Here is a 10000-nt window from a genome sequence, read left to right as displayed (position 1 = left end):
AAATAGGGAGATATGAGTCGATTTCTTACCCTTTCCTCTCCTTCGTGATCCTGAATCATGACAAAGCCTTCGACTACCCGACTCACACGAATTACGATTTACTTATTTTTGTCTTGTTCTCCCCTTTTTAGCTCTTTGGTGTTATTGGATGGCCCTTTTGACTTGAAGGTTGTTCGATGAAGATTATTATTGGGTTATGCTTTGATTTCTTTCAAAATAATAAAAAACTATTCGAGATTGGTATTTGAACTATCTGTTGCTAAACTATCAACATACTTATTAAAGGTCTTAAACAACACAATTCCTTTTTCTAGATATTCCAAAATAGACATAAAAATATCAGAGTCATTTATGGTAAACAATCTTAGCAAACATCTCAAAGACAGCGATATTAAAACAAAGTGTTGACAGAGACCAAAGTGGTCAAAGTGCGACTCTGGGAATCCTTATTTATTACGACTTTAATCGCCTTTTCTCCTGTCTTCCTTCAGTTTTTAGGATTTAAGGATGGCCGATGTGGATATTCTCACCACCCTCAAGATCCTCATCATAGGAGAAAGCGGCGTAGGGAAATCCAGGTGAGAAATAAGAAGAATCTTGAGTGTGACGCAAAAATTATTGTTTTTTTGGGGTAGCAGTTCATATTATTTATTTTTCTTTGTTTTCTCTGCTATGTACGTAGTGTCCTCTCGCAGATTCCGTTGAGAATGGCACATCCTCAGGTTTATTTTGGGGGTGAAAAGGTGATTTACGGAAGAAATCTAAGGTTCCGAGGTGGCTAACTCCCACACATTGATTGTCTGTCTGTCTTTGTTCTGTGTGCCCCTTTCTCCCCTTTTTATGTATTCCTGTTTTTTGTTGTTTTTTTTATAGATTTCATATATATGTCAAATTAAGGGGAAAAAAATTAACGAAATACAAACTGTTGGGTTTGTGGAATGCTTTTCATTTTGTACATATGTGAATTATATCACCTATTTTCCCTTTTGTTATAGTTGCTTCATATATCCTCTAGTAATATTGCATAACCCAGATTCAGTAATGGTGTCTGCTCGCATAAGCCTAAGGCCTGTAATTTGGCTCATGAGATTGCAGACAACCCTCTGGATCCAATGGGTTAAGGAACACCTCCGCATGAATATGCAATTATCAGCCCAGCCGCCCCTCTCCTGTTACAACTGCTTTTGCATCCATCATCTCTCTGTTCAAATTAACGTATCACAAGTCATTGACCTTGTATGTGATAGGCTACACGCCCCCTCCTCCCTCCAGATTATAAACATACTTTAATGATGTTTGTTATAGTAAATAAACAGGAGAGGAATTTCCAATATAAAAGAATTGTCATACTAATGAAAATAGATTGAATGATAAAAGATGATGAAAAAAAAAGGACATTGAAATATATGTAATTTATATTTTTAGATTTAATATTCATATGTATTTTTTCTCTGTTCAGCAAAATGTATCTGTATCAACATACACACTTATCATGATTTTATGAATATTACTTGTCGTCTTGTAAATAACCCAGTATATGCTCGGTTCTCCTGGGCCTTCCTTCATTCCCCTGGTTCCACACTGGGCTGGCACTTAGCCCCTCCACATTTCGTATTGGTTACTAGCTTCAGTACTGGTATTGCGTGCAGGTGACATATTCTTTGTAACTTGCATACACTTCTCTTATCAGTAAATAGTAATGCCTGTTAAGACTTTTCTCACAAACTTGTTTTTGAACAAGAGCAACTAAGCCAGAAAATTACTTTGACACCTCATTTTATACTCTTCTAAAGAATTTCAGGGCATTCTCACTTTGTTTCTGTTCCACATCTTCACTTTATGTGTTGCCTATTTTCCCACTACTTTTAAAACTTTCTTAATGCTTAGTGCAGACCACTCCAAGACACTTTACCAACTTCATGCACAGTAACATAATCCACTGCACTGTGTTCTTCATATTGCCACTTTTAAGGTGTTCTTCCACCAAGCATCCCCATGTTCAATAGGCCTGCTCCATGTCTTGATCTTGTATTTGTCGATGCTGCACTTAAGTATATTCATCAGCCTACCTTCATCCATACCTAGGCTCTGCAGATCCTGGCTTGGCCTAGTGTTATCATTTGCGGCTGGTATCAATGTTCAGTCTTGAACAAATGATGACATTTGTTCAATAATGCTTACCAGCTTTTCTCGTCCCACCATCATTCTGAATCACTGTGCCATGTAGGATGGCCAAGTGAGTCACAGCATGTTGATCTACAGCTACATGAATATGCCATCTTTAGCCCCTCTATTGTCGCACCTGCTCTCACATACCTCACTTCTCTGTTCAAACTGTTATTTGTTTATTTATGTATTTACATATAAACATACATACATATATAAAGAAAATATATCTATCTATATATCTACTCTGTGTGTGTGTGTGTGTGTGTGTGTGTGTGTGTGTGTGTGTGTGTGTGTGTGTGTGTGTGTGTGTGTGTGTGTGTGTGTGTGTGTGTGTGTGTGTGTTATATAAGTTTTCCTCATAGTGATGTAAGAGTTTTTTAGATTTTATTTAAATTATTCATATTAAAATGTTTTTTTTTTTGTTTCAGCTTATTACTTCGGTTCACAGACGACACTTTTGACCCAGAGCAAAGTGCGACCATTGGTGTTGACTTTAAGGTTAAGACAATCAGTGTAGATGGAAATGTAACAAAATTAGCTATATGGGTAAGTTTATGAAATCAAAATAAATGGAACGTTATTCAGTTATTTGAAAAGATCCAATAAAGTTTCTTAATATCAGATTATGTAAATTGCTTATGAATGTTTATTTGTCAAATACATGTCATTTAAGGTTATTGAAATGCATGTCATTAGGGATACTGTGTAATAAGACTTCATATTATTTTATGATTGTATGGATCAATAATATAGTCTCACTTGAAATATGATGTAATGTATTATAACATACTTATGACAATATACTTCTGCTACCCCACCTAACAGGACACAGCAGGTCAAGAAAGGTTTAGAACTTTAACACCCAGCTACTATCGAGGAGCTCAGGGTGTTATCCTAGTGTATGATGTTACCAATAGGAACTCCTTTACCAAGTTAGATATGTGGCTCAACGAACTTGACACTTACTCAACCAAGACAGAAATTGTGAAGATGCTTGTGGGCAACAAGATTGACAAGGTAATGAAATTAATGTGAATGGGATTTTGATATTCAGAGCTCATTTTTACATAGATCAGGTACATTGTACTAAAGTATGTGTATGTTTTACTAAATTTCCTTAAATAAAATTTTCAGGAGAAGGTTGAAGTTAGCAGAGAAGAAGGCCTCAAGTTTGCCCGACGTCATGCAATGCTCTTTATTGAAGCCTCCGCCAAAACAAAGGATGGTGTGCAGTGTGCCTTTGAAGAACTAGTTCAGAAGGTTTGTTGAAATATTGAACTATTCTAATGCTTAGTTTTATTGTCGTATATGAACTTCCTTTAAAATATCAGACTTCCGGATTTAAACCCGTTGGAGTTAAAAGAATGAACAAGCTTTGAAAAATAAGGTATCCACAAATTTTTAATAGCTGCAGATATAGAAATCATATAATTTCTGTTGGTCTGCTTTTCTGGGAATATAGTTATCTTTAGGGTGGGCCTCACTGTTAGTAGATGTGGATCTTCTCATTATAATAGCTTCTTATATTTCTCTTCACCAGATTATTCAGACACCAGGCCTGTGGGAGATGGACCAGAGATCTCAGGGTAGTTTCAACGTCACACATCAGAATCATAACGAAGACTCCTACTGCGGATATTGTTCAGTTCTTTAAAAGTAATGATTTTTTTATATATATATAGGATACTGTTTATGTGGATTACAAATTACTTCCTTATTTTTTCCTACTGTAACTTATTTATATTATGTAATTACTATTATTTTTTTACTCTTCCTTTTAACCCTAAGCTTTTGTTTTCTTCTATATATAATGCACTTCATATGTTAGTTTTTGTACAAACAGACTCTCTCTCTACAAACAGTTGTATGAAAATGTCTTAGATATTCATAGGCTACTGTTCTCTTCTTGTCTGATATGTAGTACATGATGTACTTTACACTGTACATTTCTCGGAATACTCTAAGAATTTTTTTGTTTATTATTAGTAGTATTGTTATTATTATTTTATTACTTTTTACTATTCTATTTTAAACATTGAAATTATAATTAGCATTATTGTTATTATCAAAATTATATACATTATTACTATGATTATTTTATATGGTTATAAATGTAACTTCCTCTGCTGTCATTGTTTTTATTATTAGTATTATCATCATTATTGTTATTATTACTAGTATTATTACCATTATTATTGTAACATATTTTAAGAGACTTTTAACAAACTCAGTCTTTAGAAACTACATGAAAGGATTATAGTTTGTTTATATTGAAATAGGTTGAAATATGTATCAAATATAATGTGTCTTTCTTATGGGCCCATTTATATTTATTAGGACTACAAACAAGCCTCCATGAATATGTATTATTAAAAAGAAAAGAAAAACAAAATTATGGAGTGGTTCATCAAACTGAATTAGTTAATTTGATTGATATATTACAGATGTAAAGGCCAGTAATATCATTATTACATTTTGCAAGTGTAAAGGCAAATTTTAACTTTATTGCAGTGATTGCTTGGTGCAAAGTAAGGTTGTGCTCAACCTTATCATAAACTGAGTAATAAGTGAATTCAGCATTTACTGCATGCCTTACGAAGGTGATAATATGAGAACTTTTCTTAACCTGAGCTTTCTAATTCCCAGCTTAGGTGCCTGGACAGGTGGTCACTTAATATGACCTCTTGCAGCAGAAAGACCAGTGAAGCTGACAGGATACCCCTTTAAGGAAAAATATTGTGATTAGCTTTTATACGCTTTACTGTTAGTAGTCATTCAGTCCTGTTCTGCTTGATGTCTTGCTGTAATGAGAGTTTGCTGATTTACTAGTTAACAGATTAATTTTATGTATGTGCTAGTGAATGGAAGGAAGAATCAAATTAAGTAGTGAATAGACATTTGCAGAACATGGGATAATTTGTTTACTCCTTAGTGGTAGGGTTCACTTTTTTTGAAGCCAGTTATGAATAAGAATGTAGAAAAAAATGTGCACAGATGTGTTAATTCTTAAAAGTCATTAGGTTTTGTTAAAGTGTGTTTCCTCTGTAAGCTAAGGTCTTTCAGCATGTGTTTTCACACAATTATTTCTGAAAAGGTAAAAAAAAAAAAAATGATAAGATAAGTTATGATATAAGGACAAATGTTATGAGCTTTATTCTTAAAAGGTATTTTTTCATTCTGTTTACCACATGCAATAGGATTTTTTCTCTTTCTTTTATATACTAACATTAATTTATGTAACAGTTAAAGCTTTCATTAATTGCTAAAATAATCTATCCAGAAGAAAATTCATGCAAATCACTTTTATAACAGATTATAAGGGTGCCATGAGGAAAATAGAAGCAATTTGTAATCATATGGTGCTTATTAAATTGATAAGACTAACTTTTTTTTTTTTTCTTTTTTTTTAACAAGACCAAATGCAGATACTAAAGTTTTATGCATATACTGTATATTGCTTGCAAGGTGAATACATTATTATGTATAATTTTCTTTTGTACCCAGAAGGTAATTATTATTAAAGATATATGTGTTAAAGAACAGTTTCTTTCATTACATTTGGAAAACAAAGTCAATTTTGATTTTAAAAATATACATAACCAAACATTCATAATTTAGCTTATTGTTCCTCTGATTTTTTCCACCTCACACCAGCACTTTAGACAGTTGTGAGATGTAATTATAATTTAGAATAAAGCACGTGAGCACATCACAATATACCACACACTTCAATACTTTATAGATTCATTGCTAGCTCTTTCTTGCATGGGTCATAGTTGATTGTTGCCCAAACATGAGATGTGAGTTAGCCCCATGTGAATACTTGGATGTCAAATGTATTCTTAGTTGTATGCATTAACATTGCTCTTTTTTTGCACATGTCCCAGAGGTTCTATGCATTACCTTTCTGCTGGCACTTACTAAGCTAAAACAAATATGCTGGTGGTTAAGTAAGAGGAGGTTGGGATTTTTTTCTCATAAAGAATCCAAATCATTGTCTTTCACTACTTTAAAGGATAAATCGATCTAATAGTTGTAATACCCCTAAGATAAATATTGAAACTCAAAAAAAGTCAAACAAAGCATATAAAAAACTTCAATGATAAAGTCTAGGGGGAGAAGGCTTAATTAATTTTCTACTCTCTGGTAATTTTAACTGGAAATGCAAGGCAGTTATTACGATATTGTCATATTTTTTACAGTTGGCTCAAAATTTGCACTTGCACTTTATTTTAATTTGGTGATATTGTCATATTTTTTACAGTTGGCTCAAAATTTGCACTTACACTTTATTTGAATTTGGTGAACAAAATGCCCACAATACAAATCAAGAGAAACAACAGAAATTAGAAAAAATCAAGGAAATAACTGATTCTGTTTTAGTATAGTGTGTTGTCTTGCACTAATATCCAAGAGAGAGACTATGGTTTTACAAATAAAAATATTTCGGGAAAATAATTAACTTGTGTATTTTTCATATTGTGTGCAGTCATGCAATAGGCAAATAGATGTCTTTCAATGCTGTAACAACTCTTTCTTGTATAATTTTAAGTTGTATTATGACTTTTGCTGTTCAAAGTAATGAAACTCCAATATGCATTCAGATGACTAATGATTTATATGTACTGACAGTATAGCTAAGGTTAAATAAATATATTGTTCCTCATCATTTTTTTATATCTTACTATATAAGTGAATATTAATTATTTAGAAGTATTCATATGTGTGAGTGTGTACATTTGTGAATGTGTGAGAGAGAGAGAGAGAGAGAGAGAGAGAGAGAGAGAGAGACAGACAGACAAGACAGACAGAGACAGAGAATGAGTGTGTTCGTGCTCATGCCTGCGTACACACACATCTGTTTAAAATATTAGCATGGAACCAAGGTTGCCAAATATTTTTAACTGCAATGTCACTGCATAAAAAACTCCTATGTGTTTTTTTTCTGTGCACCATACATATTCCCATATAACTATCACTGCAGGTAATCTCTATGTATTGAAGTTCCCCCATAACCATCCCCCACCTTTGGTTTTTGCCTTATGTTATCTTTTGTTGGAAAATTTAAATATACTTGTGTTACTCTAGAATTATCTTGAGATTAACAGAACTTTAAAAATGGTTAAGAAACATAATTATAGATGATATAACTGTGCTTTTCAACTCTATTGTCAGTCAAAACCAATATTGAAATGTATTTACCAAACCTTGCCTTAACTTTCACAGTTAGGTTAACATCAGCAATTACTATACTTTAAAAGCATTTTTAAAATGGGGCTATATTAACATCCTTTAGTGTAGATAAGAAATGCACAGAATATTTTATACTTGAATTAAGCTTGTGTATACTAGAAAATCATTAATGTACATAGTATAGAATGAAGCAAGGTATAAACTTTAATGTAATGTTTCCAATAAACAACAAAAAGTGTCTTCTTTTTCTTTCTAAACCAAGAGCATATTTGATTCACAGACTGCATAATTTATGTTGATTTAAATCTGAAGAGTATGATCAACTCTCAAGTTTCGGATTTTTTTTTTTTCTTTTCATAATTTTCCCCTTCATTTCTTTTCTCCCACTAAGGTAATTAAAACAGCTAATGAAACACTTTCTTTATTTCTTCTTTCTAATTTAGTAAGACAGCAAAACAATGTTCATATGTTTCCCCTCTGTAATAAGCCATACAAAAAGTGAAAATCAAGAAAAGACACTGAAAAACCTACATAGCAGGTATAATCATTATTATCATCTTTTATAAAATATTTCAATAACAATTAAAGATTGCCAATAAATTAAAATGTGTATGTCATCACAGAAAAAACATATGCATATTACATTAGTAATTTTTGTTTTTAAAGCTTTTGATACCTAGATGTTAAAATGAACTGTCCCAAGAAATTACATATGGATTTTTTTTCCATGGTATGGGTTAAGACAGCATAATTCAATACAAGTATATATTTTTGTATTCTAATAATTATATAATTATACATATATACATACATACATACATGATTATATTTATTATATATATATATATATATATATATATATATATATATATATATACATATATATATTATATATATATATATTATATATATATATATATATATATATTATATATATTATATATATTATATATATTATACATATTATATATATATATATATATATATATATATATATATATATATATATATATATATATATATATATACATACTATATACTATATATATATATACTATATATATATATATATATATATATATATATATATATATATATATACATACTATATACTATATACTATATATACTATATATATATATATATATATATATATATATATATATATATATATACTATATATATATTACACATATATATGCATGTACACATATACATGCATCCATGCATGCACATACATACATACATTAACACGCACACTCACACGCACACTCACACGCACACGCACACGCACGCACACACACACGCACACACGCACATGTATGTATAATGCTATATATGTAAATGAAAAAAATTTGGCCAATGAGAAGGTAACAGGAAGTCTTGAAGTCTTGTTACTGCACAAGATTGTTCATGAGGGCTAAACCTACATGCCAAACACCCAGGAGAGTCACCACTGAAGGAAGCCTAATGCCAGGGTTTTGGTCCATGCGTGCAGTAAGGTACCCAGATCCAACATGTTATTATATATATGGTAATAAAGATACTAAATAACAATGCTTTTCATATCTCAATATGGGCTTTTCAGTAAATTACACAGATGTCAATGGTAGTGTCAATGTCAATATTAGGTTCATAAACACTCAATCTCACATGCTGTCACTGATCGACAAACTCCTTTTCTCTCATTCTGTTCAATTTATCCTCTTTTTTGGTATACGCTTACAGCTTATTATAGCTCTCTTATTAAATGTTTCACTTTATTGTCATTTCATTTCAGTATTACATATTATATAAATATATATGTGACAAGCACATACATGCATACATGAGTATGTGCCTATATATGCACACAGGTATATATGTCTAAATATATTGCATTTGTAAATATGCATAAGAACATGCATGTATTAGACCATGTGCTCAAACTCATGCCTACATGTGTCTCTATACCTCAATTTGGAATAAAGCAGGTCTCTACTTGTTAATGGAGTAATTGCCTTATTACTATTGTAATTAGGCACTAAATACTGCCTGTGATGAAGCCCCTTTCGTTATGAAAGGTCCTACAATACTCCTTTTCACACCTGAGCAGTTCATTTTTAAACATGAAAGCAAAAAACTCTGACATTCACAAAAGCTACAAATTCAAATCATCTGAAAAATCCCAACAAAAGCAAACACATCTGAAATCAAATATATTTCAAAAGCAAACTTCATACTTTTATTTTACTCTTTTTCTATTTGTCCAACAGTCTGTAGATTACTTCAGCTAAATATTTATATGAATACTTTATGTTTTAACTTCATATGACTTTCAAAATACAGATTGCACATAACAGTATATTCCATGAATAAGAAAGATAAACTTTAGGGTACACAGTCAAGTAAACTCATTATCACATCACACTGATCACAAATTTCTTTGGTTGGACATGATTCTAGTGTCTTTACAGCCTTTTTCATTACCTGAAGGATAGCAATTGCATGATGAATGTGATCAGGCTTTCCTAACCTAACTTCAGCAATTAGTCTTTCCAAGATTTCTATGGGATCAATAACTTCTAAACCTTCAGTCAACTCACATACTGTATTACCATGAAATAACATTTTCAGCATGTAATGAGTTACCATTTTC

General features: G+C 31.5%; 4 protein-coding genes across 7 annotated transcripts in view; 2 read left to right on the top strand and 2 right to left on the bottom strand.

Annotated features, from left to right (window-relative positions):
• LOC138867611 (uncharacterized) overlaps positions 1–113 on the bottom strand; it is a 12944-nt gene extending 12831 nt beyond the window's left edge. Inside the window, exon 1 of the mRNA XM_070143980.1 lies at positions 30–113. The gene's annotated coding sequence lies outside the window, so the exon portion shown is untranslated. The remainder of the gene's footprint in view (positions 1–29) is intronic.
• The window catches only part of Amacr (Alpha-methylacyl-CoA racemase), a 408326-nt gene that overhangs the window by 259624 nt on the left and 138702 nt on the right, over positions 1–10000 (top strand). The window lies entirely within an intron of this gene.
• On the top strand, positions 369–7600 carry LOC138867612 (ras-related protein Rab-18-like). 2 transcript variants are annotated; one of them, XM_070143982.1, is made up of 6 exons: positions 369–578; positions 2598–2715; positions 2995–3186; positions 3304–3429; positions 3710–3825; positions 4816–7600. In XM_070143982.1, the coding sequence occupies exons 1-5, from the start codon at positions 508–510 to the stop codon at positions 3821–3823; spliced, it is 621 nt and encodes a 206-aa protein (XP_070000083.1). In that variant the 5' UTR covers positions 369–507; the 3' UTR covers positions 3824–3825; positions 4816–7600. The 2 variants fall into 2 exon arrangements, with proteins under 2 accessions (XP_070000083.1, XP_070000082.1); XM_070143981.1 differs by having other exon boundaries at positions 394–578; positions 3710–7600.
• The window catches only part of LOC138867610 (uncharacterized), a 5309-nt gene continuing 4391 nt past the window's right edge, over positions 9083–10000 (bottom strand). For all 3 annotated transcript variants that reach the window (XM_070143978.1, XM_070143977.1, XM_070143976.1), the window contains one exon: positions 9083–10000. This exon is cut by the window's right edge and continues 1641 nt beyond it. In XM_070143978.1, coding sequence (XP_070000079.1) covers positions 9733–10000 — 268 coding nt within the window. In that variant the 3' untranslated portion in view covers positions 9083–9732.

The sequence above is a fragment of the Penaeus vannamei genome, chromosome 31 (assembly GCF_042767895.1).
Source record: "Penaeus vannamei isolate JL-2024 chromosome 31, ASM4276789v1, whole genome shotgun sequence".
Classification (NCBI taxonomy): domain Eukaryota; kingdom Metazoa; phylum Arthropoda; class Malacostraca; order Decapoda; family Penaeidae; genus Penaeus; species Penaeus vannamei.
The sequence above is the reverse complement of the archived record's forward strand: the minus strand, read 5'-3'. Positions and strand labels throughout refer to the sequence as shown.

Bases quoted from the DNA above. Each gene is read 5' to 3' on its own strand.
- LOC138867612 (XM_070143982.1), top strand. From the start codon at position 508: ATGGCCGATGTGGATATTCTCACCACCCTCAAGATCCTCATCATAGGA. The intron at 2,716-2,994 runs GTAAGTTTATGA...CCCACCTAACAG, and splicing joins TAACAAAATTAGCTATATGG to GACACAGCAGGTCAAGAAAG. The intron at 3,430-3,709 runs GTTTGTTGAAAT...TCTCTTCACCAG, and splicing joins TTGAAGAACTAGTTCAGAAG to ATTATTCAGACACCAGGCCT.